General features: G+C 41.5%; 1 protein-coding gene across 1 annotated transcript in view; it reads right to left on the bottom strand.

Annotated features, from left to right (window-relative positions):
* Positions 1-26,736, bottom strand: part of PAGE4 (PAGE family member 4) — a 79,989-nt gene extending 53,253 nt beyond the window's left edge. The window contains exon 1 of the mRNA XM_077988027.1: positions 26,648-26,736. Within this exon, the coding sequence (XP_077844153.1) occupies positions 26,648-26,728 (81 nt within the window). The 5' untranslated portion in view covers positions 26,729-26,736. The remainder of the gene's footprint in view (positions 1-26,647) is intronic.
* Positions 26,737-27,480: the final 744 nt, after the last annotated feature.

The following is a 27,480-nucleotide window of genomic DNA, read 5'->3' as shown; positions in this document are numbered from 1 at the left end:
TGAAATGAGTAGGTGATTGGGTTATATTTAGGTAATTCTCTACCACAGCTTGTAAAGGACCAAGAATTCCTAAAAGTGAGGCCAAATTCAGATTCAGTAAATTTAGAGTGGGACCTCAGAATCTGCATCTTTAATAAGCTCCTATCTGACACTAAGATCATACTTTGAGGTGCTAGAATAAAGCATTGTGCCCAAGATTCCTGGGTCAAGATTCTGGGGTTGTATTAGGGATCAGCTGGAAAGAATGCTGTAACAGACTTGCCATGTTCTCCAAGGGAATAGCCACGGAGGCTGCTGGCAGGAATGTCAGATGTTGGCCATTCCGCATCCCTCTACAAGCACGCCACTTTACTCAGGACATATGAATCACTTCATCATAATGCAGAGTGTAATCTCTCCCATGCAAAGATAAAACAACTGACTCCCCTTCCTCCATCAGAACAAACCATGTTCTATCTTATCCATGGACAAATGAAGATTGTCTCACACAACTATGTCCCGCAATGAGTACTGGGAGCAGTTGGCAAAGTTTGGAGGTACCACAATGGCTGACAGGTGATGAATCTATGACTTAGATTATGAACCAGATGTGCTTAAGAGTTGGAGCTGAATATATGAAACCATGTGGAGAATTGGACTGGAAGTGGGGACATACTGGATAGAGTGGAAAAAGAACCAGATTTCACAAAGTGAAGGAGAACTTTATTTTCACCATTTTGTTCAGAAGAAGAAGGAGGAGGTGGGGAGGGGGAGAGGGAAAGGGAGGCAGAGGAAGAAGAGGAAGAGGAGGAGAAGGAGGAGGAAAGTAGCACATATTTGTTGTAAAAGAAGGAGGAGGTGGTGGAATAAGACTAAAGGAGAAGGAGGAGGAGGAGAAGGACAAAGAAAGAGGAGGAGGAGAAGGAGAAAGAAAGAGAAGAAGAAGAAGAAGAAGAAGAAGAAGAAGAAGAAGAAGAAGAAGAAGAAGAAGAAGAAGAAGAAGAAGAAGAAGAAGAAGAGGAAGAAAAAGAAGGAGAAGAAAAAGAAGGAGAAGAAGAAGAAATTTGTTGTAAAAGAAGGAGGAGGTGGGCCGGGCACGGTGGCTCAAGCCTGTAATCCTAGCACTTTGGGAGGCCGAGACGGGCAGATCACAAGGTCAGCAGATCGAGACCATCCTGGTTAACACGGTGAAACCCTGTCTCTACTAAAAAATACAAAAAACTAGCCGGGCGAGGTGGCAGGCGCCTGTGGTCCCAGCTACTCGGGAGGCTGAGCCAGGAGAATGGCGTAAACCCGGGAGGCGGAGCTTGCAGTGAGCTGAGATCTGGCCACTGCACTCCAGCCTGGGCGACAGAGCTAGACTCCGTCTCAAAAAAAAAAAAAAAAAAAAAAAAAAGAAGGAGGAGGTGGTGGAATAAGATTAATTAAAAAGTCATCTAGGGCCAGGCACGGTGGCTCACTCCTGTAATCCCAGCACCTTGGGAGGCCGAGGTGATGGGACCACTTAAGGTCAGGAGTTCGACACCAGCCTGGCCAACATGGTGAAACCCTGTGTCTACTAAAAATACAAAAAATAGCCAGGCATGGTGGTGGGCACCTGTAATCCCAGCTGCTCAGGAGGCTGAGGCACAAGAATCACTTGAATCCGGGAGGCAGACGTTGCCAGAGGTTGCAATGAGCTGAGATCATGCCACTGTACTCCAGCCTGGGCGAGAGAATGAGACTCTGTCTTAAAAAAAAAAAAAAAAAAAAACCCACCTCATCTAGGAGAGTGGAATACTATGGCAGAATAGAAGCCCCCACCATTCATCTCTCCCCCCAACAGGAATGCCAAAATTTAACAACAATCTGCACACAGAAAATTACCTTCACAAGAACCAAAAATCAGGTGAGCAATCACAGTACCTGGCTTTAACTTCATATTGCTGAAAGAGGCATTGAAGAGGGTAGGATGGACAGTCTTGACTCTCTGACACCACCTCTCTTCCATCCCCCAGCAGCAGTCATGCTGTGTGAAGACAGAATCTGTGAACTTGCAGGAGGGAGAGCGCAGCAACTGGGGGACTTTACATTGAACTCAGTGCCACTCTGTCACAGTGGAGAGCAAAGCCATGCTGGGCTCAGCCAGCACCCATGAATGGAGGGAGCATTTGGGCCAGACCTAGCCAGAGGGGAATCGTCCATCTCAGGGGTCAAGACATTAGTTTCTTGGCAAGCCTCACTGTGGTGGGTCAAAGCGCTCTGGGGTTCTAGGTAGACTTGAAAGGCAGTCTAGCATACAAGGACTGCAACTTCTAGACTACTCCCAGTGCTAGGCTGGATTTAGCGCCAGTGGACTAGGGTGACATATGACCTAGAGAAACACCAGCCAGGGCAGCTAAGGGAGTGCTTGTGCCATCTCTCCTCCAACTGCAGGAAGTGCAGCTCACAGCAACAAAAAATGACTCCCTCCTTTGGCTTAAGGAGAGGAGAGCAAATGATAAAGAGGACTTTGTCTTACCTCTTGGGTATCAGCTCAGCCACAGTAGGAGAGGGCACCAGGCAGAGTTGTGAGACCCCCCATTCTAGGCCTTAGCTTCCAGATGACATTTCTAGACCGACCTTGGGCCAGAAGGGAACCTGCTGCCTTGAAGAGAAGGACCCAGTTCTGGCAGGATTCATCACCTGGTGTCTAGAGAGCCTTTGGGCCCTGAATAACCAGCAGCAACACCCAGGTAGTACACAATGGGCCTTGGATGAGACTCTGAGACATGCTGCCTTCTGGTGTGACCCAGTATATTCATAGTTGTGGTGGCTATGGTGAAAGACTTCTACTTGAGAAAAGCAGAGGGAAAAGTGAAGAGGACTTTGTCTTGCCTCTTAGGTAGCAGCTCGGCCACATTGGGGTAGAGCAACAAGCAGGCTCTTGGGGTCCCAGAATCCAGGCCTAGGCTCTTGGACTGCATTTCTAGATCTTGCCCTGGGCCAAAGGGGAGCCCACTGCCCTGAAAGTAAGTCTCAGGCCTGGCAGAATTCACCACAAGCTGTCTGAAGAGCCCTTGGCCCCTGGGCTTTAGGTGCACATCAGCAAGGCCTGGCAGAAACCCCCGTGGGCTAATGGTGTCTCTAGATATTGCCCTGGGCCAGAGGGGAGCCCACTGCCCTGAAAAGTAAGTCTCAGGCCTGGCAGAATTCACTACAAGCTGACTGAAAAGCCCTGGGCCCTTGGGCTTTAGGTGCACATCAGCATGGCCTGGCAGAAACTCCTGCGGGCTAATGGTGTTGGTAGCCACAGGGAGAGGCTCCTCTACCTGTGAAAGGAGGAGGGAAGAGTGGGAATGACTTTGTATTGTGGTTTAAGTGCCAGCTTAGCCACAGTAGAAGAGAACATCAAGTAAATTTCTAATATTATTGACTCTAATCCTTGACTCTCAGATAGCATATCTGGGCCCACCCAGGGCCAGGGGCAACTCACCATCCTGAAAGGAAGAACACAAAACTTGACTGGCTTCACCACCTGCTGATCATAGAGCCCTAGGGCCTTGAGTAAACATAGGTTGTAGTCAAGTAGTGGTTACAGCAAGCCTTAGGCAAGACCCAGCGCTGTGCTGGCTTCAGAACCGACCCAGTGAAGTCCCAGTGGTGGTGGCCACAGGGGAGCTTACATCACCACACCCCCAGTACCAGGTGGCTCAGCACAAAAAGAGAGACTCCATTTGTTTGGGAGAAAGTAAGGAAAAAGAATAAGTAACTCTGCCTGGTAATCCACGGAATTATTCTGGATTTTACCTATGACCACCAAAGTGGTGCCTCTATGGGTCTGACAAACCCACAGTGTTATTGGGCTTGGGTCCAAGTCCCTTTGAAAACCTGGAAAGCCTTCCCAAGAAGGATGGGTACAAATAATCCCTTATTGTGAAGACTACAACAAATATCTCCCTCTTCAATACCCAGACACTGACAAACTTCAACAAGTATCAAGACCACAAAGGAAAACATGACGTCACCAAGTGAACTAAATAAGGTGCTAGGGACCAATCCTGGAGAAACAGAAATATGTGATCTTTCAGACAGAGAATTCAAAATAGCTGTTTTGTGGAAATTCAAAGAAATTCAAGATAACACAGAAGGAATTCAGAATTCTGTCAGATAAATTGAACAAAGAGATTGAAATAATTAAAAACAATCAAGTAGAAATTCTAGAGTTGAAAAATGCAACTGATATACTGAAGAATGCATCAGGGTCTCTTAACAGCAGAATTGATAAAGCAGAAGAAAGAATTAGTGAGCTTGAAGGTAGAAGATAGTCTATTTCAAAATACACAGTCAGAGGAGACAAAAGAAAAAAGAATTAAAAGAATGAATCACACCTAAGAGATCTAGAAAACAGCTTCAAGAGGGCAAATCTAGCAGTTACTGTCCTTAAGGAGGAGATAGAGAAAGAGATGGGGTAGAAAGTATATTCAAAGGGATATCAGAGAACTTCCCAAACCTAGAGAAAGATATCAGCATTCAAGTACAAGAAGGTTATAAAACACCAGGCAGATTTAACCCAAAGAAGACTACCTCAAGGCATTTACTAATCAAACTCCCAAAGGTCAAGGATAAAAAAGGGATCTAAAAGCAGGAGGAGAAAAGAAACAAATAATATACAGTAGAGCTCCAATACATCTGGCAGCAGACTTTTCAGTGGAAATCTTACAGGCCAGGAGAGAATGGCATAACATATTTAAAGTGCTGAAGGAAAAAAAATTTTATCCTAGAACAGTATATCCAGCAAAAATATTCTTCAAGTATGAAAGAAAAATAAAGACCTTCCCAGACAAAAAAAGCTGAGGAATTTCATCAACATCAGACCTGTACCTACCAGAAATGCTTGGGAGTTCTTTAATCTGAAAGAAAATGATGTTACTTGAACAAGAAGAAATCATCTGAAGGTACAGAACTCACTGGTAATAGTAAACATACAGAAAAACATAGAATATTATAACTCTGTAATTGTAATGCATAAACTGCTCTTACTGTGAGTAGAAGGACTAAATGAACCAATCAAAAATAATAACTACAACAACTTTTCAAGACATCGACAGGACAGTAAGACATAAGAGAAACAACAAAAAGTTTAAAAAGCAGGAGAAAAAAACTTAAGTGTAGAGTTTTTATTACTTTTGTTTTTGCATGTTTGTTTCTTTGTTTATGCAATCAGTGTTGTCATCCATTTAAAATAATGAGTTAACACATCTACAGCCATCTGATGTTTGACAAACGTGACAAAAACAAGAAATGGGGAAAGGATTCCCTATTTAATAAATGGTGCTGGGAAAATTGGCTAGCCATAAGTAGAAAGCTGAAACTGGATCCTTTCCTTACTCCTTATACGAAAATTAATTCAAGATGGATTAGAGACTTAAATGTTAGACCTAAAACCATAAAAACCCTAAAAGAAAACCTAGGTAATACCATTCAGGACATAGGCATGGGTAAGGACTTCATGTCTAAAACACCAAAAGCAACGGCAACAAAAGCCAAAATTGACAAATGGGATCTAATTAAACTAAAGAGCTTCTACACAGCAAAAGAAACTACCATCAGAGTGAACAGGCAACCTACAGAATGGGAGAAAATTTTTGCAATCTACTCATCTGACAAAGGGTTAATACCCAGAGCCTATAAAGAACTCAATCAAATTTACAAGAAAAAAAACAAACAACCCCATCAAAAAGTGGGCAAAGGATATGAACAGACACTTCTCTAAAGAAGACATTCATATAGCCAACAGGCACATGAAAAAATGCTCATCATCACTCCCCATCAGAGAAATGCAAATCAAAACCACAATGAGATACCATCTCACACCAGTTGCAATGGCAATCATTAAAAAAATCAGGAAACAACAGGTGCTAGAGAGGATGTGGAGAAATAGGAACACTTTTGCACTGTTGGTGGGACTGTAAACTAGTTCAACCATTGTGGAAAACAGTGTGGCGATTCCTCAAGGATCTAGAACTAGAAATACCATTCGACCCAGCCATCCCATTACTGGGGATATACCCAAAGGATTATAAGTTATGCTGCTATAAAGACACATGCACACATATGTTTATTGCGGCACTATTCACAATAGCAAAGACTTGGAATCAACCCAAATGTCCATCAGTGACAGACTGGATTAAGAAAATGTGGCACCTGGCCGGGCGCAGTAGCTCACGCCTGTAATCCCAGCACTTTGGGAGGCCGAGGCAGGCGGATCATGAGGTCAGGAGATCGAGACCACTCTGGCTAACACGGTGAAACCCCGTCTCTACTAAAAATACAAAAAAAAATTAGCTAGGCGTGGTGGCGGGCGCCTGTAGTCCCAGCTACTCGGGAGGCTGAGGCAGGAGAATGGCGTGAACCCAGGAGGCGGAGCTTGCAGTGAGCCGAGATTGCGCCACTGCACTCCAGTCTGGGTGACAGAGCAAGACTCCATCCCCCCCCCCAAAAAAAAACAAAAACAAAGAAAATGTGGCACATATACACCATGGAATACTATGCAGCCATAAAAAAGGATGAGTTCGTGTCCTTTGTAGAGACATGGATGCAGCTGGAAACCTTCCTTCTCAGCAAACTATCGCAAGAACAGAAAACCAAATACCGCATGTTCTCACTCATAGGTGGGAATTGAACAATGAGATCACTTGGACACAGGAAGGGGAACATCACATACCGGGTCTTATTGTGGGGAGGGAGGAGGGGGGAGGGATAGCATTAGGAGATATACCTAATGTAAATGATGCGTTAATGGGTGCAGCACACCAACATGGGTCATGTATACATATGTAACAAACCTGCACGTTGTGCACATGTACCCTAGAACTTAAAGTATAATAATAAATTAATTAATTAATTAAGTAATTAAAAATAAAATAAAATAATGTGTTATAACATAGTATTTGCAAGCTTCATGGTAACCTCAAATAAGAAAACATACAACGGATACAAAAAAAGCAAGAAATTAAATCATACCACCAGAAAAAATCACCTTCATTAAAAGAAAGATAGGAAGGAAAGAAGAAAGAGAAGACCACAAAATAACTAGTAAATAAATAACAAAAATCAGTAGCACTTATAAATGCCAACAGTGAACAATCTGAAAAAGACATGAAGAAAGTAATCCCATTCACAATAGCCACAAATAAAGTTAAATATCGAGAAATTAACTTAATCAAAGAAGTGAAAGATCTCTACAATGAAAACTATAAAACACTGATGAAAGAAATTGAATAGGACATCACAAAATGTAAAGATATTCCATGTTCATGGATTGGAGGAATAAACATTGTTAAAATGTCCATACTACCCAAAGCAATCTACAGATTTAATGCAATCCCTGTCAAAATACCAATGACATTCTTAACAGAAATAGAAAAAACAGCCCTAAAATTTATATAGAACCACAAAAGACCCAGAATAGCCAAAGTTATCCTAAGCAAAAAGAACAAAATTGGAGGAATCATGTTACCTGACTTCAAATTATACTACAGAGCTATAGTAACTAAAACACTATAGTACTGGCATAGAAACAGATGCGTAGCCCAATAGAACAGCATACAGAACCCAGAAACAAATCCACACACTTACAACTAACTAATTTTTGACAAAGGTGCCAAGAACATACATTGAGGAAAAGATAGTCTTCAATAAATGGTGCTGGGAAAACTGGATATCCATAGGCAGAAGGATAAACTAGACCCGTGTCTCTCACCATATACAAAAATCCAATCAAAATAGATTAAAGATTTAAATCTAAGACCTCAAACTATAAAACTACTACAAGAAAACATTGGGGGAAATCTCCAGGACATTGGTCTGGGCACAGATTTCTTGAGTAATACCCCACAGGCACAGGCAACCAAAGCAAAAATAGACAAATGGGATCACATCAAGTTAAGCTCTTGCAGAGCAAAGGAAACAATCAACAAAGTGAAGAGACAATCCATAGAATGGGGGAAAATATTTGCAAACTACCCATCTGACAGGGGATTAATAACCAGAATATATAAGGTTCTCAAACAAGTCTATAGGAAAAAATACACTAATCCAATCAAAAAATGCCAAAAGATTTGAACAGTCATTTCTCAAAAGAAGACAAAAATGGCAAGGAGGCGTATGAAAAGGTGCTCAACATCATTGGTCATCAGAGAACTGCAAATGAAAACTACAATGAAATATCGTCTCACCCCAGTTAAAATGGCTGATAGCCAAAAGACAATAACAAATGCTGGCAAGGACGTGGAGAAAAGGGAACCTTTGTACACTGTTGGTGGGATTATAAACTAGTACAACCACTATGGAGAACAGTTTAGATGTTCCTGGAAAAAACAAAAATAGAACTACCGTATGATCCAGCAATCCTACTGCTGGGTATATACCTCAAACAAAGGAAATCAGTAAGTCAAAAAGATATCAACATTCCTATGTTTGTTGCAGCACTGTTCACAGTAGCCAAAATTTGGAACCAACTTAAATGTCCATCAACAGATGAATGGATAAAGAAAATGTAGTACTACCCCAAATTATAAAAACCCTAAAGAAAATCTAGGCAATGCTAGAGGACATAAACACAGGCAAAGACTTCATGATAAAAACATCAAACGCAATTGCAACAAAAGCAAACATTGACAAATGGGATCTAATTAAACTAAAGAGCTTCTGCATAGGAAAAGAAACCATCATCAAAGTGAACAGACAGCCTATGGAATGGAAGAAAATTTTTGCAACCTATCTATCTGACAAAGGTCTAATATCCAGAATCTACGAGGAACTTAAACAAATTTATAAGAAAAAACCAACCCCACTAAAAAGTGGACAAAAGATATGAACAGCCACTTCTCAAAAGAAGACATTTATGTGTCCAACAAACATATGAAAAAAGCTCAACATCACTGATCATTAGAGAAATACAAATCAAAACCACAATGAGATACCATCTCACACCAGTCAGAATGGCGATTATTAAAAAGTCAAGAAATCACAGATACTGGCGAGGCTGTGGAGAAATAAGAATGCTTTTACACTGTTGGTGGGAATATAAATTAGTTCAACCATTTTGAAAGACAGTGTGGCAATTTCTCAAAGACCTAGAACCAGAAATACCATTTGACCCAGCAATTTCATTACTGGGTATATACCCAGAGGAATAGAAATCATTCTACTATTATAATCTTTATGATATTACAATATTATAAAGATACATGCATGCATATGTTCATTGCAGCACTATTCACAATAGCAAAGACATGGAATCAACCCAAATGCCCATCAATGATAGACTGGATTATAAAAATGTACCACAGTGGTACATATACACCATGGAATACTATGCAGCCATAAAAAGGAATGAGATTATGTCCTTTGCAGGGACATGGGTGGAGCTGGAAGCCATTTTCCTCAGCAAACTAACACAGGAACAGAAAACCAAAAGTTGCGTGTTCTCACTTATAAGTGGGAGCTAAACAATGAGAACGCATGGGCACAGAGAGGAACAACACACACTAGGGCCTGTAGGGGGATGGGGAAAGGGAGAGCATCAAGAAAAATAGCTAAAGCATGCTGGACTTAATACCTAGGTGATGGATTTATAGGTGCAGCAAACCACCATGGCATATGTTTACCAATGTAACAAACCTGCACATCCTGCACATATATCCCAAAAGTTAAAATTTAATTTAACTTAATTTTAAAAAGAAAAGAAAATGTAGTACTTATACACAGTGGAGTACTATTTAGCCATGAAAAAGAATGAGATCCTGCCATTTGCAACAACATGGATGGAACTGGAGGTCATTATGTTAAGTGAAATAAGCCAGGCACAGAAAGACAAACATCACATGTTCTCACTTATTTGTGGGATCTAAAAATCAAAACAATTGAACTCAAGGACATAGAGAATAGGAAGATGGTTACCAGAGGCTGGGAAGGGTAGTGGGGGGTTGAGGGAAAAATGAGGATGGTTAATGGGTACCAAAAAAACTAGTTAGAAAGAGTAAGACCTAGTATTTGATAACACAACAGGGTGACTATAGTCAAAATAATTTAATTGTATATTTTAAAATATCTAAAAGAGTATAACTGGATTGTTTGCAACACAAAGAACAAATGCTTGAGAGAATGGATAGCCAATTTTCTACACATTGCATGCCTATGTGTAAAATATCTCTTGTACCCCATAAATATATACACCTATTATATACCCACAAGAATTAAAAAGTAAAAAACACACAGAACAGAAATTTTAAAAACTCATCTATAATTCTACATGTAATTCTGTTCATATTTTAGAATGAAATCCTTATGAGTACATCCTTGTGCATCTGTATTTTCTTTGAAGTGAAACTCCTAAGTTAAAGGGCTATAGTTTCCATAATAACTATTTGTACTTAGTTAACTGTCTGTGTCCTTAGCCTATTTTTCTGTTCTTTATCTTCTTTTTTAATGAGGATGTATTATATATTAACTATCTTTTCAAATATGTCCCTTTTTTATTCATCTAGAATTTATTTTGGTATAAAGTATGAAATGCAATCTTAAAATATTGCATTTATTATTTTTCTTCTAAACAGTGAAACTGTTTTCCCCTCAGCATTTATTAAATAATGAAAACTCCTACTTTAAAAACATTACATTGTTTAATCCTCATAACTCTATGAGGTAGGTACTCTTAGTAGCTCAACTTTACAGATAAGAAAATGGAGGCGTAGAGAGGGTGAATAGTTTGGTAAGGAGTGGAGCCAGACTTTGTTTTAGAAGCTGTCAATAAAACATGTTCATATTAAATCAATGTTGAGAAGATCACTTTATTCTATCCTTCAATCAACTGATTTCCATAAATGAGCTGAGCATTCTGTCTCCAGAGTCCCTACTTCCCTAAGGACAGCAATGCCAGCAGGCTGATACCGCATGGCTCCTCTTCTCTGAGAAGACATTTAAAATGTCAAATATATAATTTATCCAAAAAAATGTGAGAAGGAGGAAACTGAATTTTCTATCTTTCTCTGTATTTTACTTTTTCAACTAAAAACTTGTAAATCATATGAAGGAAAAACAAAGCAGAAAAAAAGTAAAACCTTGTCAATGATGATATTCAATGCTGCATTATTAAAAACAAAATCAAACAATTGCATCCGTGGAAACAGAAGGGGTACAGTTCAAATCTTTTAGAGTCTGCCAAGAAGGCCTCTCTGACTCCTTCCATACTGTCCTCATTCTATTATCATTTCTTCCTAGGGATTTATTTATTTATTTATTTATTTTTTTTTTTTGAGACGGAGTCTCGCTCTGTCGCCCAGGCTGGAGTGCAGTGGCCGGATCTCAGCTCACTGCAAGCTCCGCCTCCCGGGTCTACGCCATTCTCCTGCCTCAGCCTCCCGAGTAGCTGGGACTACAGGCGCCCGCCGCCTCGCCCGGCTAGTTTTTTGTATTTTTTAGTAGAGACGGGGTTTCACCGTGTTCGCCAGGATGGTCTCGATCTCCTGGCCTCGTGATCTGCCCGTCTCGGCCTCCCAAAGTGCTGGGATTACAGGCTTGAGCCACCGCGCCCGGCCGGGATTTATTTTTGTATTATCTCAAACTTTTCTCAGCACTACTGCCCTGATCTAAAATTTTCAGTGATTCCTTTTGGCAATGAGATAATGTCCAAACATCTTTAATTGTCCTTCAAGGCCATTCACGATGTAGCCCCAACCTGCCTTTCAATCAGATTCTGCATCCTTCTTCAGGAGCAGGACCTATGCCGTATGTTACTTTTTCTAGGAGGTGTCTTTTTGTATTCTTCTGTGTTTAATACAAAAGAGAGACCAAGAGAATTTTAGAACTCGGACCTTAAGGCTTATCTAGCCAAACCTGGACATTTTAAGGAAGAAACTGGCGCCAGACAGTGTAACTTGCTCCAGATCATATAACAAGATAGAGGTCACAATGCAGACCCCTACTTTTACATAATAACTATTTGTATTGGCTGGATGTCCTGGAAGATTAATTTTTTTAAGACTAAACAATAACTATTTGTACTTGGTGAACTGTCTGTGTCCTTAGTCCATTTTTCTATTTTTTATCTTCTCTTTTAATGAAGATGTATTATATATTATCTTTGAAGAGCTTTGGTTTTTCTTCTCTTGGATCAGCCACCTCCTGAGCATTAAACTGTGTTTGGCAAATACTTGTTGGATGTGTTGTATAATTTGAGTGTATTTAATGCATTCTGTTGACTTGGCAGGAGTTGCATTTTTGTTGTGAATGAGTGAAATGAGCCACATGCACATCGGTTGAGCAATTCCACAATTCCAAGGCAGTAAAAACACGACAGAAGACTTGCTGGAGAAATCTGTGTATCATGGAGTCAGCTGTCCATTAACCATTAGAAGCCATGGGGAGGAAGGGACTCAGCAGGAGGGCTGGTGCATTTCAGCCCCACAGAGCTTGTGCCCTCAGTCCCCATTACGAATGAGCTAAAGCCTTGTATGGTAAGGTCTGTCAGCAAAGGTTTCGCATTTTCACTGCCTGGTCCTGGTTATTATTAGACCACATTAGAATTCCCAATCATTAGAATTTGAGGAGACTTGAGAGATTCTTCTTTTTTAGGTGAGGAAACGAAGGCCCAACAATATAGGAACTGGTATATGGGATTCCTTCATGGAAAAAAAAATCACCAAGAAACCCCATGAATTACCTCAGCAGTGTTTTTTGTTTGTTTCATTTTGTTTTGTTTTTGTTTTAGAGACAAGGTCTCGGTCTGTCACCCAGGATGGGGTATAGTAGTAAGATCATAGCTCACTGCAGTCTCAAACTCCCAGGCTCAAGCAATCCTCCCACCTCAGCCTCCCAAGTAGCTGGGACCACAGGCACATGCCACCAAACCTGGCTAATTTTTAAGTTTTTTTTTTTTTTTTTTTTTTTTTTTTAGAGATAGGGTCTCGCCACGTTGGCCAGGCTGATCTCAAACTCCTGAGCTCAAGCAATCCTCCTGCCTTGGCCTCCCAACTTACTGGGATTACAGGCATGAACTACCATGACCGGCCTCAGTAGTGGTTTTTAAACTGTGTCCTACAGGAGTGTCCTGGGCCCCCTTCAGGTCTATTGCCCACAGCTAGAGAGATTCTATGTGGCTAGGGCTGTATCTCCCCACCCTCCCATTTCCATATCAACCAGAGCAGCAGCTGGAGGTTCACAACTAGATTTCATAAGGCTTTTGCATTATGAAATCAAGACTCTGCATATAAAAACCATTATCTTGGTTTAGGGCAAGGAACTCAGGTACTAGAAGATTAAAGGGAAACTCCACATCTCTCTCCCAGTCTCCTGTGGTCTATTATGTTGGGGGACCCCATATACACACACACAAATTTACAGCCCACTCATCTTACAGACATGGAATACCTTGGTTGGGGTGGGAATGGAGAGGAATTATATCTTGTTGTTTTTAGTCTCCATGTCAATACTTCAACTTCCAGATGGGTTTGTTCATTTCTAAAGCAGTCATCTTATGATCTCAATGGTGTTGCCAGTACTAAAGGCATTTCTGGAACACCTCTTTTTGAAACTGCCTTCAAATTGCAAAGCATAATTTTTCCAAGTATTTACAACTGCAGCAAAGGTATGTCTTTTGAGTGTGAATTTTCATTTCAGGAACCATTCAGTTTTGTTTGGAGCCATACATGGTGAATAAGGTAGGGAACCCAAAGGTCAGATACAATATGGCCCCTAAACAGGCTGTCATTGAAAGCAATGGCTGACTTCTTTGTGTATTTCTGAAAAAAACCCCTAAAAAGGAACACTAGGAAGGCTTTATGATCTGGCTACAGCTTCTGAAAATAAAGGGAGCCTCTTCATCAGACCAGCTTTAAAGATTAGCACTTGATACACATGAAAAACATCTTGGCATAAGGGAAAGAGCAACTCATTTGAAGCTCAAGAAACCTGAGTTGGAATCCCATCTCCATCACTTTTCATCTGCAGGAGATTAGCTTAACATGTCTGAAAACTTGGTGTCCTCACCTGTAAATTGTTTTCAGTAATTCTCACCTTGCAGGATTGCTAGGAAAAATGGACATACTGTGTGTAAAGCATCCAGCTCGGTTATTGGTCATAGCATACATTCAATAAATGGTAAATATTATCATTACTGTTATGGTTAAGTCTCTCTAAAACTACCTGTAGCTTGCAGTTATAGATTTTTTGTTTGTGTGTGTGTGTGTGTGTTTTTACAGTAACTAACCTTAGAGACAACAGTTATGTTTTTATTAGGCTCATGCCTCCATGAAAGCAGAGGCTTTTGGCAAATATGTGAGATGTAAAAAAGCAAAGTGGATTTCTTGACAATTCCCTTCTCCCCTCCCTTTTTTATCTGCTTCTCCTTCTCCATAACTTTGCATACCATTTAGTTTCTTAATGATTAGCATGTGCTCCATTTAGAATGAGCTTCTTTGTTTTTCAGGTGAGACTACAGCCAGAACTTACCTGCTTTACCCAAGACCACACACCCAAGTTTGATGATCCTAAATGCATCATCAATGTTGTCTAATTCCAAATAAGGGATCTTGCCATTTTACCACCCACTGCCTTTTCTACCAAGGTATTTCAGGGAGCTAACATTCACTGAGTGTCTACTTTGTACACTTAACCAAAGCCGTTCCATTCTCACACCCACAACCCTAAAAATGTAGATATGATCACTATTCTCACTCTACAAAGGAAAAGGCTGACATTGAGAAAAAGCAAGCAATTTGCCCAAGGACACACAGTGGCCATGTTAGATGATATATTTGTCCAAACAGAAAAGGCTTCAGAGTCACAGGAATCAAAATATGAAGGTGGGATAACATCTATTCCCCCATCCCCACCAATGACTGCCCAGCTTGGGTTCCTGCCAAGAACGCCCCCCCTTTCAGTCTTTTCCAGAACCAGATCTCAAGTCATAATTGGAGGGGAAAGAGCCACTGAATAATATGGGGACCCCTATGTTAGTCAGCTAAGTCTAAAGCCTGAACTCTTTTAGAGAGGGTTTTTTCCCCTAAGTTACTCTGTGACATCAGGACCAGATACTCCATCCCCAGCATCCAGATGCCTGATGTCAGAGGCACCAACATTTTGAAGAAGCACAAAATGATCAAGGATTAGGTGCACCACTCTGATTGTTTGGCCTTTGGCCTGCTCTTCATTAAAACAAGAGTTTGGACTAGAATTTCCTCCAGCTCTAACATAGAAAAAATAATGCCGCAATATGTAGGATGTCAGGAGATAGGGACTCTGAAATCAGACAGGTCTATTTAGGAAACTTTACTTTGCTATCTTCTGGCCTTATGATTTAAGCGGAGGGACTTATTTTACAAGCCTCAGTTTCCTCCTCTGTATAAGAGAGATTACGTGAACCAATAGGCACATAGCAATGGCTAGCACATAAAAAGCACTTTAAAAATGTTAACCAATGTACTTTTCCATTAAAATTTAAGGAACACTCAAGGATACATTTACTCCAAAAAGTCTCTCTTGCTGCCTCAATATAGCAGAATTTTCCTTTCCTATCTGATTTCTAGTTTCACTAGTGGACCACAGTGCTTTGGTGCTGCCCCTGAGAGGCACAGAATAAATGTCACACTTGCCTGGCAATGACTCTCCCACTTGAAACAGCTGATCCCACTGCACATCTCAGTTAGATTAAGTTTCTGTAAACACTACTCCCCTCACCTGGGCATGGTGGCTCATGCCTGTAATCCCAACATTTTGGGAAGCCAAGGTAGGGGAGTCACTTGAGCCCAGGAGTTCAAGGACAGCCTAAGCAACACAGTGAGACCCTGTCACTACAAAAAAAATAGGAAAAATTAGCTGGGCATGGTGGCATGCACCTACAGTCCCAGCTACTTGGGAGACTGAGCCCTGGGTAGGTCAAGATTGCAGTGAGCTGTGATCGCACCACTACACTCCAGCAAGGTGACAGAGTGATAGCCTGTCTCAAAAACAAACAAGAAAAAAAAAACCACAGTGGTCCCCTCATGGCACTCTTGCTTCAAATCTTTCAACCTTTTCTGTTTGGTTTTTGGAGGCTTCCACTGTCTGGCTTTTTCCTCTCTCTAATCCTGTCAATTGTGAAAGATCCAGCTCAATTTCTACCCCTCTTTAAGGCCTTTCCAAACTTTTGTTGGACTTCTCTATGAATTCATATGATACTTAGCATCAATGCCATAACTGCTGCCTTGCTCTTGCTCACCTTAAACAGAATAGTAAACACCCCCATGCTAGATCTTAAAGATTTTTACAGATAGGCACAATGTCCTATAAACCTATATACCCGTCCACCAGCCAGTACAGAACTGAGCACACAGAAAACGAGCAATATCGATTTCATTGATTGAGTAATTTGTTGTTTTTCCCTCTCTGGCCTCAGTGATTTCATACATAAAATGACACAACTGTGAACAACATCTTCCTCCAAACTTGATGTTCAATGGAGCTATGATTAAAAGCCCCAAACTTTTATCAGAAAAATGATAATAAATCTTAGCCATTGGTGTAAATTGAAAGGATCATGTACTGAGCTACAACATTGTTGATTTCATAATATTTCCCATCCCTCTCGAAACTCCAGAAAACTAAGTTACTATTCCCCCTTCCACCAAAAGTAAGAAAAATCAGGACCACTGAGATGAAACATCACACCACCCAGTTGAGAAAGTGACCTCAGGAAGTTTCTCCAGAATTCAGTACAAACATTTCAGATTTAATACTTCGCTAATGGGACATTATTGCTTTTCACACAATGAGCGATGTAATGATGAATTACAGCTGCAGGACTGACTGCCCTCTGCTCAAACCCTTTCAGAAGGAGTACTGTGGGGCCTCCTTCTGGTCACAATGTAGGATATTGGAATTCATTCCTAGAGTTTGAGGACACCTGTTGAGACAGAGAGAAGGAGAGAGAGAGGAGGAGAGAGACAGACAGAGAGAGAGAGGAGGAGAGAGACAGAGAGAGAGAGGAGGAGAGAGACAGACAGAGAGAGAGAGGAGGAGAGAGACAGAGAGAGAGAGGAGGAGAGAGACAGAGAGAGAGAGGGAGAGAGAGAGAGAAGGAAAGAGAGAGAAACAGAGAAGGAGAAAGAGAGAAACAGAGAGAAGGAGAGAGAGAAACAGAGAAAGAAAGAAAGGAAAGAAAGAAAGAAAGAAAAAAGAAAGAAGAAAAAGAAAGCAAGCAAGAAAGAAAGGAGCAGAAAGAAAAGAAATGGAAAGAAAGAAGAGAAAGAGGAATGGAGGCAGATACCTTCCATCTGCATTGCCCCAAGCGCTTATCATTGGTTTGGACACAGAGCAAGCATAAGTGTTTATTAAGGCTTGGCCACTGAGGGCAGAGAGAAGTGAACTGAAGATGGAGACAGAGGGCAGGATGCAGGAGGATGCAGCAGGACAGAGAAAATTAACTTATCCCTTTCTTAAATTTAGCCCCAAGACGGCTCCACTAACTTAAACCTACTTCAGTCTTATCATGAGAAATTTCTATTTCATTCTAATCATGACAGACCATTATACAAGCTCAAATTGAGGGACTGCCTACAAAACACCTGACCACTAAAATGTCAAGGTCATGGAAAACAAGAAAAGACCGAGGAGCTATCACAAACTGGAGACATGACATGACTAAAACGACAAATACCATGTGGAATCCTGAATGGATCCTGGAAAAACTGATGAAATCTGAATAACTTTTATGGTTTGGTTAATAACATTGTATCAAGATTAATGCCTTATTTTTGATAAATATTTTCTGGTTATATAAGATAAGGTTTTTTTCTAGACCTTCTCTTCCCTGCCAGCTTCTACATTCCTCTGAGAGCTCAACAGTGACTCTTAGAGGCCTGTAGCCGCAATAACAGCAAATCAGTTCAGCAATCTGAAAGAATGAGCCGTTTGGACCTGCATTTTCCAAATTATTGAAACAAACTCTTTTGGCAGGCACTATTTTTAGAAAAGTAGTATCCATTTCTCTGCCATCTTTATAGAGCATGGAAATCGCCACTTAATTATTCATTGTCCATATCTATTAGTATAAACATCTGCTTTTGGGCCAGGTGCAATGTCTCACACCTGTAATCCCAGCACTTTGGGAGTCTGAGGTGGAGGATCACTTAAGACCAGGAGTTCAACACCAGCCTGAGCAACATAGCAAGACGTCATCTCTACAAAAAAAAAATTAATTTAAAAAATTATCCAGGCATGGTGGCACATGTCTGTAGTCCCAGCTACTTGGGAAGCTGTGGCTGCAGTGAGCTATGATCACAGCACTGTACTCCAGCCTGAGTGACATAGTGAAACCCTGTCTCTAAAACAATTATTAAATAAAATGTAAAACATCTGCGTTTGTACAATATATAAATAAAAGAGATCTTGGACTGGTCTGTGGAGACAGCTAATTGTACTGCTGGGTATTTTGGTCCTGTTCTGTGGGCCTTCACTGTCTCCTCTCCCCGTTAGGCTACTCTAGGTCCTTCAGAGGGAGAAGGGAGCACATCAACCAGGTGACTTTGAGGAGGAATAGCAGCTGGGGACAGTCTGGTCCTCAAAGCATCCTCACAAATCACCAGAGCACACATAAGTCCTTTACATCAGGGGTCCCCAATTCCCGGGGCCCCAGACCAGTAGTTCTTGGCCTGTTAGGGACCAGGCTGCACAGCAGGAGGTGAGCAGCGGACAAGCAAGCATTACCGCCTGAGCTCCGCCTCCTGTCAGATCAGTGGAGGCATTCGATTTTCATAGGAGCACGAACGCTATTGTGAACTGTGCATGTGAGGGATCTAGGTTGCCTGCTCCTTATGAGAATCTAACTAATGCCTGATGAGCTGAGGTGGAACAGTTTCATCCCCAAACCATCCTTCATCCCCAAACCATCCTCCATCCTTGCCCCATACATGGAAAAACTGTCTTCCACAAAACCCGTCCCCGGTGTAAAAAAGGTTGGGGACCCACTGCTGTACATCACTCTCTGGGTTTTCTAAGATGATGTCATCATCATCATCATCATCATCATCATTGTCATCAGTGTTCTTGGTAGTGACTAGGGTCCACCCTGCAGCGGGCACATTTTTGCCCAAGAAAGCCAGTGACAAAGCAGCACTGAGGGCCGAAAGTCTATGAAACGACAAGCACCAGCTGTCATCTGTGAGGCATCCTGATATGTTTGTGTGTCACTGAAATTCAGGGGTCACTGGAGCCAAGGCTTCAGTGGGTAAAATGACCAGAGCGCAATGATCCCAGTACGTTCTCTCATTGATGCCCATGGATACCACATGCATTCCTGCGCTGTGCCACACTCCTCCCTCAGACTTGGTAAATTTATTTGTCTCTAAAAAGAAGGGCTGAATACTCAGTCTTGAGGATCACTTCCAGATCTAACGTTCTAGGACTCAACTCATTGAAATATTTATTTTCTGTTACATAAAATCCTCCAATGCCATCAAAGAATACTCATCACCACCACATGGTGCAAATATCAGCTTTATCAATCAGGCATAATCCTTTCTTTGCAAAACAGTTCATTCCCCCAGATCTCACAGGCCACACCTTGAAGAGCTTAACACTGGGAGAAAGTATCAACTTAAGTCAACAGCATAAATGGCTCTCTGTGCAACAAACCGTTGGGCAACCCCAAAACCTCCTCTTGTGGAAGCAAATATGAGCTGTCATCCTCGGGTGCCCATCCAGAGAAGGGCAGCTGATGCTATTCAATGGGCCCCAGATGGAAATGTGCCTGAGCTGCAGACTTTGGGGGAATACTTGAATAAGGTCAGTGAATTTTTGTCCTTCCCCTCATAGAAAGCTTGACTTGCTTTGTCATGTTTCCATATGTAAGCAAAGCCAGATGAAGAAATACAGACGCTCCACGATACAAGCTCTGTAACCTACACATCCAAATTGAGTAAAACCAAAGACTGCAGCTGGGGCCTCCAGGAAGCTGCAGGAAGAAGTAAGCAAGCAGGACCTCAGCAGGCAAATTTGCCGGGGTCAGGAGCACAGGCTTGAGATGGGGTATCCCCAGCCCCCACCCCACTAAGATACACCAAGTCCAGGAGATCTTAGGGCTGTGTTTCTCAGCACCACGTGGTTGACTCAACTCCTTTGCCCTGGCTGCAATGCCACCACATTAGTAGCCCACATCCATGTGACACTGAGGCAGAGAAATGGAATGTAAAGGGTGTGGGATTTGGATACAGACAGACCTGGATGTGCATTTTAACTCTGCCATGTATGCGCTGCTGCTCTTTATGCAAGTTACTGAACAGCTCTGTGCCTCGGTCTCCTCATTAAAATGAAGATGATAGTTCTACTCTGCCACAGGGTTATTGGGAGGATTAAAGATAAGGCACACAAAGCTCTCAATAACAGTGCGTAGGCCATAGTAGTCATAGCAACCAATAAATGGTAGCTGTTTTTCTCTGTTCTGTGTGAAAAAAGCTGGACACAAAAGGTCACATATTGTATGATTTCATTTATATGAAATATCCAGAACAGATAAATCCATAGAGACAGAAAGTAGATTAGTGGTTGCCAAGGCCTGCGGAGAGGAAGGAGTGGAGGGTGACTGCTAATGGATACAGGGTTTCTTTTAGGGGTGATGAAAATGTTCTAAAATTAGACAGTGGTGATGGCTGTGCAACATAGTGGACATACAAAAATCACTGGATTGTACAAAGTATACAGTTGTAAATTTTATGGCGATGTGTATTATTTCTTAATCAAATAATAATTGAAATGATTAACAAGATAAGATATATGGTATGTGAATTATGTCTTAACTAGAATTTTTTTAAAATACATGACCTACACCTCAATTTGTGAATATGAATAGAAATAAATATTTCTAAAATGTGGATAACAGTAGTACCTGACTCACAGACTTTTTGTGAAAATTTAATCAGTTGATTTTTAAAAAATATTTAGACTAATGCTGACACACTATAAAAGCTCAGTAAATGTCAGCTATAGGCCGGGCGCGGTGGCTCAAGCCTGTAATCCCAGCACTTTGGGAGGCCGAGACGGGCGGATCACGATGTCAGGAGATCGAGACCATCCTGGCTAACACGGTGAAACCCCGTCTCTACTAAAAAATACAAAAAACTAGCCGGGCGCAGTGGCGGGCGCCTGTAGTCCCAGCTACTCGGGAGGCTGAGGCAGGAGAATGGCGTGAACCCGGGAGGCGGAGCTTGCAGTGAGCTGAGATCCGGCCACTGCACTCCAGCCTGCGCGGCAGAGCGAGACTCCGTCTCAAAAAAAAAAAAAAAAATGTCAGCTATAATTATTACTGTTATTGCCATTGTCATGATCATCATCATTTTCATCACAGGGAGCATAGTTTAATAGTCAAGATCAATGGAGTTTCAGTTAAACAGACCTGGTTTAAAATCTGACTTCATACCTGGCAGTATATATTATAATAGTTAATGATGTAGCTACTGGATTCAGACTATCTTCATCAAAATCCTCACTCCACCATTTACCATTTGATTTTAGGCAAGTCTTCATCTTCAACCCCTCTGTGCCTCAGTTTCTTCATTTGTAAAATGGGGGTGATAATAGTTCATACTTAATGTCATGCCACGAAAATCAAATGATGTATCCATTAGGATGCTGATATGATTTGGCTCTGTGTCCCCACCCAAATCTCATATTGAATTGTAATTCTCAATATTAGGGGAGAGACCTGGTGGGAGGTGATTAGATAATGGGGGTGGATTTCCCCCTTGCTGTTCTCTTGATAGTAAGTTCTCATGAGATCTGATGGTTTAAAAGCATGTAGTCCTTCCCCCTTCACTCTCTTCTCTTCCTGCTCTGCCATGTGAAGAAGGTGCTTGCTTCTCCTTCACCTTCTGCCATGATTGTAAGCTTCCTGAGGCCTTCCCAGCCATGCTTCCTGTCCAACCTGTGGAACTGTGAGTTCATTAAACCTCTTTTCTTCATAAATTACCCAGTCTCAGGTAGTTCTTTATAGAAGTGTGAGAACAGACTAACACAGATGCTTTTGGCTTCTGGTTTCAGAAACCTGGCTCATTTTGTCTGAAACCAAATAGGAAGAAAAAGACGGCATAAAAAAGAGAAAATAATTAATTGAGAAAACACAATACAATCAAGAAGGGAAGCAGAAAGAAAAAGAAAGGAGAGAGAAAGACAGAGAGGGGTTTAGAGAGGTTTATTTTCAGTAGCCATTAGTTTTGGGATGCTTCCCAGAGACTTCTCTGCCCAAATTTTCTTCCTGGGTTTTCAAGATTATTCTTCTTATGTTTTTAGTGTAAACTGCTTCAAACTCTTTAGGTAATAGGCAGGCACTAAATAAAACAATACTACATTGACTTATAGGCTTGTCATTATCTCTGCTCTCTAGGAGTATAAATCTCATGGAGAAGACTGTGCAAAATTATTATTATTATTAGTAGTAGTAGTAGTAGTAGTAGTATTTGTTTGAGACAGAGTTTCGCTTTTGTTGCCCAGGCTGGAGTGCAATAGCGTGATCTCGGCTCACTGCAACCTCCACTTCCTGGGTTCAAGTGATTCTCCTGCTTCAGCCTACCAAGTAGCTAGAACTATAGGCATGCGCCACCATACCCGGCTAATTTGTATTTTTAGTAGAGAAGGGGTTTCGCCATTTTGCATAGGCTGGTCTCAAACTCCTGCTTCAGCCTCCCAAGTAGCTGGGATTACAGGCGCCCACCACCACACCCAGCTAATTTTTTTTGTATTTTTAGTAGAGACAAGGTTTCATTATGTTGGCCAGGCTGGTCTCAAACTCCTGACCTCAGGTGAGCCACCCACCTCAGCCTCCCAAAGTGTTGGGATTACAGGCATGAGCCACCGCAGCTGGCACAAAATATTTTAACAATGTAACATTTCTGCCCAGTCAATGGGATCATTTGGAAAGGCATTTTGCTTCTTTTTTTTTTTTGTAAGCAACAGGGTCTTGCTCTGTCACCCAAGCTAGAGCACAGTGGTACGATCATAGCTCACTGCAGCCTCAACCTCTTGGGCTCAAGGAATTCTCCCACCTTGGCCTCCCAAGTAACTGGGAGTACAGGCACATGCCACCAAGCCCAGCTAATTTTTCTATTTTTTTTAGAGATGGGATCTCACTATGCTGTCCAGGCTGGTCTCAAATGCTTGGCCTCAAGTTATCCTCCCATCTTGGCCTCCCAGAGTGCTGGGATTACAGGTGTGAGCCACCTCATCCAGCATAGAATGGATTTTTGAATAGGCCAATATGTGTGGACATATGCCCTAAAAGGGTTGGTTTCATTGAAGTAACACAGCAGGAAGCCAGAAACCAAAGCCTTGAATCAGAGATGAGATTCCATCTCTGGGCCTTTCGTAACCATGCATGGCTTCAAATTCCCCATCCTCTAAGTATGAAATAACATCTTATCACCCTACTTATGATTATAGAATGAAAGATTGGATAGGTCTTTAGGAAAGATGAACTTATTTTCCAGATATGCAGACAGGGATCCTGAAACTCAGTGACGGCAGCAGACCAGCTGGGTTCCAACAGGGTAGAACCTACTTTCTAGCCTTGTGTTCTACTGTGATATAATACAGACTGATGAATTTGTTTCTCTTTGTCTCTTTCTGACCATCACAGCAACTGATATCTACACAAGAGAAGAATATACATGCTGAAAGAACAGGATCACCTGGAGATATGTACCAATTCTGTGTCCCAGTGAGAAATTTACAAATATCTGTATAGCTCTTAATGTAGAGATTGGTCCTTATCTAACAACAGAAGTTCTTAAGTTTCTAACTGCTTTCCTTTTGGCCTGATTTGATAAGGATCAGATTAGCAAATCAGAGTAAAGTTGAGATGGGGATGTAAATAATTCATTGGCCTCTGACATTTCTAAGCAAGAAAGCCAAGGACTTCTACCAAGCCTGGAGACTGTTTCTCTTAAGATGCCAGGAGGAAGTGCTAGTCCAGGCTCCAAGAAACACTGACCCATGTGCCATTTTGAAAACCCCATCAGATCTACACGATCACAGTAAGAGAAGAACGTTTATTTCTATCCCCTATTGGCCACTGCCTGGTTTCCATTCAACCTAGAAAGAGGGTAAAATATATATATATAGGCTATGCTGTGATCTCACTGCATTGAGTATGATAGCTTTCACAGGAGTCTTTACCTCATTAAGATGGGTCGGGTAAGGATTTGAATTAGGCCATCTTTCCTCTCTATCACACATTCATTTCAACACTGTAATGAGTATTTCATAAAGGTTTTATAATTCTCAGTGGTATGGTGAATAGCCTTTCGCCTTTAAATCAAATGACAGAAAAAAAATGTTTCTTCAGGCGGAAAAAATGAAGATTCTATTTCTGTTCCTAGATTTAGTTATTAGTCACCTGGTTTCACATTAAACTTTGATGATAAATTATTCAATAGCCATGATATCAGAAGTTCTGCTGGCCAGAACAAATTGCCAGTAACTACCCGCATGACTAAGAGAAAGCTCTGCCTCTAATTTCACCTTTCTTTTGCCCAGGAGATTGTGGTTGCGATCTCCCAGTCCTTCTGGCTCCAATACCTGCCTGCCTGCCTTTTTTTCTTCCTTCCTTCCTAACCAAATTCTATCTTCCCTAATAAGAATACACTAGTATTCCATTAGGAGAGCCAGACAGAGAGAGAGAGAGATAGAAAGAGAAAGAGAGAGAGAAAGGTTACCAGATTCAAGTTTTTATCAGATGGTATCTCCCAAGCAACCTAAAGTGTTTAGTCTGTCAGTCCCTTCCTCACATCTCCAAAGGGCCAGGAGGGAAGGAAGCCCTTCGTAGAGCATATTGTGGAACTGGGCCAGCCCAATGCACTTTTAATTCCTCAGGAATAGCATCACTGTCCCCGTTGTTTCCCTGGGAGGTCATTCTACTGCCTATAGCTTCCACTCTACTATGAAAATAATTGTTTCTCCACCAAATTCATAAGTTGAAACCCTAATCCCCAATGTGACTGTATTTGGAGACAGGGTTTACAAGGAGGTAACTAAGGTTAAATGAAGTCATACAGTTATTTCACCTTAATTAAATCAGGGTGGGTCCTTAAAAGAAGAGATAACAGAGCTCTTCTTCTTGCTCTTCTTCTCTTTTTCTTTTTCCTTTATTTTTCTTTCTTTTCTATTTTTTTGTTTCTTTTTCTTCTCTGCTCACAAAGAGGAGACTATGTGAGAACACAGCAAGAAAGCAGCCATCTGTGAGCCAAGAATGGAGCCCTCACCAGAAACCAAATCAGCCAGCACCTTGATCTTGGACTTCCAGCCTCCAGAACATGAGAGAATAAATGTCTATTGTTTAAGCCACCTAGTCTGTGATATTTTGTTATGGAAGCCTGAGCAAACTAAGACGCACTTCAGTTCCTTTCTGCCCATTTCCTTCTTTGTAGTGCCTTCTTAGTACCTGCAAATTACCCTTTGGAGACTTACAGTCTTGAAGCAGAGGCACATTCCCACTTCTCCTAAACAGCAGCTTCCCTGAGCTGCACATATTAAATTATTTTAAGCTCACCTCATTTTTTCAGATTTTTAAGGCTCTTCTCCACACTTTGCTCAATTTCAACTGGTACATTACTTAGTATGGATGACAAATTTCAACCCCATAAGCCATCTTGCATCAACAACTACAAGACACAAAAACTCAAACACTCACTGTATCCTCCAGTATGAGTGCATGTGCGCATATGTGCACACACGCTGGTTTGTTATATATGTTTTGTGAGTGCCTTAGTCTGTTTTCTGCTGCTATAACAGAATACTACAGAATAGGTAATTTATAAAAAATAAAAGTTTATTTTGCTTATGGTTCCAAAGGCTGGGAAGTCCAAGAGCCTGGTGCTAGCATCTGGTGAAGGCCTTCATGCTTTGTTATCCCACAGCAGAAGGCAGAGGTGAAAACCAGTGCTCAAGGCAGAGAGAGGCACCAGGGGCTGAACTCACTTTATAACAACCCACTGTCATGATAACTAAGCTGCTTCCATGATAATGACATTAATCTAGTCATGAGGGCAGAGCCAATCACCTCTTATCAAGTCCCAACTCCCAACACTCCTGCATTGGGAATTAAGTTTCCAACACATGAATTTTGAGGGGGACACATTCAAACCATAACAAGGGGTAAAGGTAAAACATTATGGCCATTTAGGTTTCCTTGATTCTACCCAAGTAGAAATACAAAGAGAAGCCTGAGTTCCACTTCCCCTATCTCATCCAAATATTTCTCTTCAATGAGATGTTGGAAACCCATCCAGGGATTGGTTAAAGATGGCAAAATACATAAGAAATCAACTTCCTGCGTATTTCCAATGGCGAATTTGTTCCATTAAAAGGCATTAAATGGGAGCATGTACAGGATGAGTATTTCTCAGAGTCCTGTGTGAGAAAGCAAGCTGGGGATTCTGCTCATGTTTCCTGCATTTGGACAGAGTCCACGCTGGTAAGCTCCTCTGCAAGAGATGAACAGAATCCAGTGTTATCTAAATGTCAGAGGGGATCATTCTAGAGAGTAGCCCCTTAAACTCTGTAAGGAGAGGAGGTTAAATTCACTGTCAAAACTTCCAGACATTCCACTCCCTCTTCCTCAAAGGAAACCTCAGAGCTGAGGTACCAAAGTGACGTCAAACAAACAGAAAGTCATAAATGTTACCTGCCTCTGTAGCACTGCAGTTGGTACATAGACAATGAGCCACAATAACACTGACAGCAGCCCAGCTCTCTCCTTGTTCATTTTGGCTGTAGGCCCTCATAGGCATAAATCGCTGTTACGTAGGTCCACTGTGCATTTTAGCAATTTTAGGTGTTAGATATTTCAAATGATTTTATTCCAGTGACAAGGGGTGGGGTAAGCAACTGTCTATGGAACGGAGGTTGTGAAGAAGCGGCCACTTCAGGTTCCCCCTGGTGCACACACACCCAGAGCCCTGTAGGCGGAGACACAGAGCTGTCCATCTGAGCAAGCGGGACTTTGTTCTTATTTGTCTTCCCCACAAAATATGTACACTTAACATTGCAACTTTTCCTTTCCATTTGCATCTGTGAATCCTAGGGAGAAATCGTAAATATCTGCATGTATCTATCTACCTATACATTTAAATACATGAAAGTTGGCAGTGGCTTTCTTTTTTCCATTTCAATTGATAGGCACAATGCATAAAAAGGAAATCAGTGTTGATCTTATTTTATCAAAGCAATTTCAAGAAATCTTTTAGTCAAAGATGAAAATAATCAGCTATTTCTTAGCACTGTGTTAATTGGTAATTCATGTTCCTGCGGAAATACAATGACCACACCTGCCATTGTGCTTTGGGCCAGACCTTGCTTGGAGAACATTTAAAGGACGGTGTGTTTATTCTACCTGCATATGAGGAGGTGCACAGATGCCCTCATGTAACACATCACAGTCAGAAACTCTATCATATGCAACCTGGGCATGGGATGGGACCATCCATGTACAGGTGCCAGCTCTGCCTGGAGCTGGGT

Source organism: Macaca mulatta, chromosome X, assembly GCF_049350105.2.
Source record: "Macaca mulatta isolate MMU2019108-1 chromosome X, T2T-MMU8v2.0, whole genome shotgun sequence".
Lineage (NCBI taxonomy): Eukaryota > Metazoa > Chordata > Mammalia > Primates > Cercopithecidae > Macaca > Macaca mulatta.
This window is presented reverse-complemented; position numbering and strand designations above follow the sequence as displayed.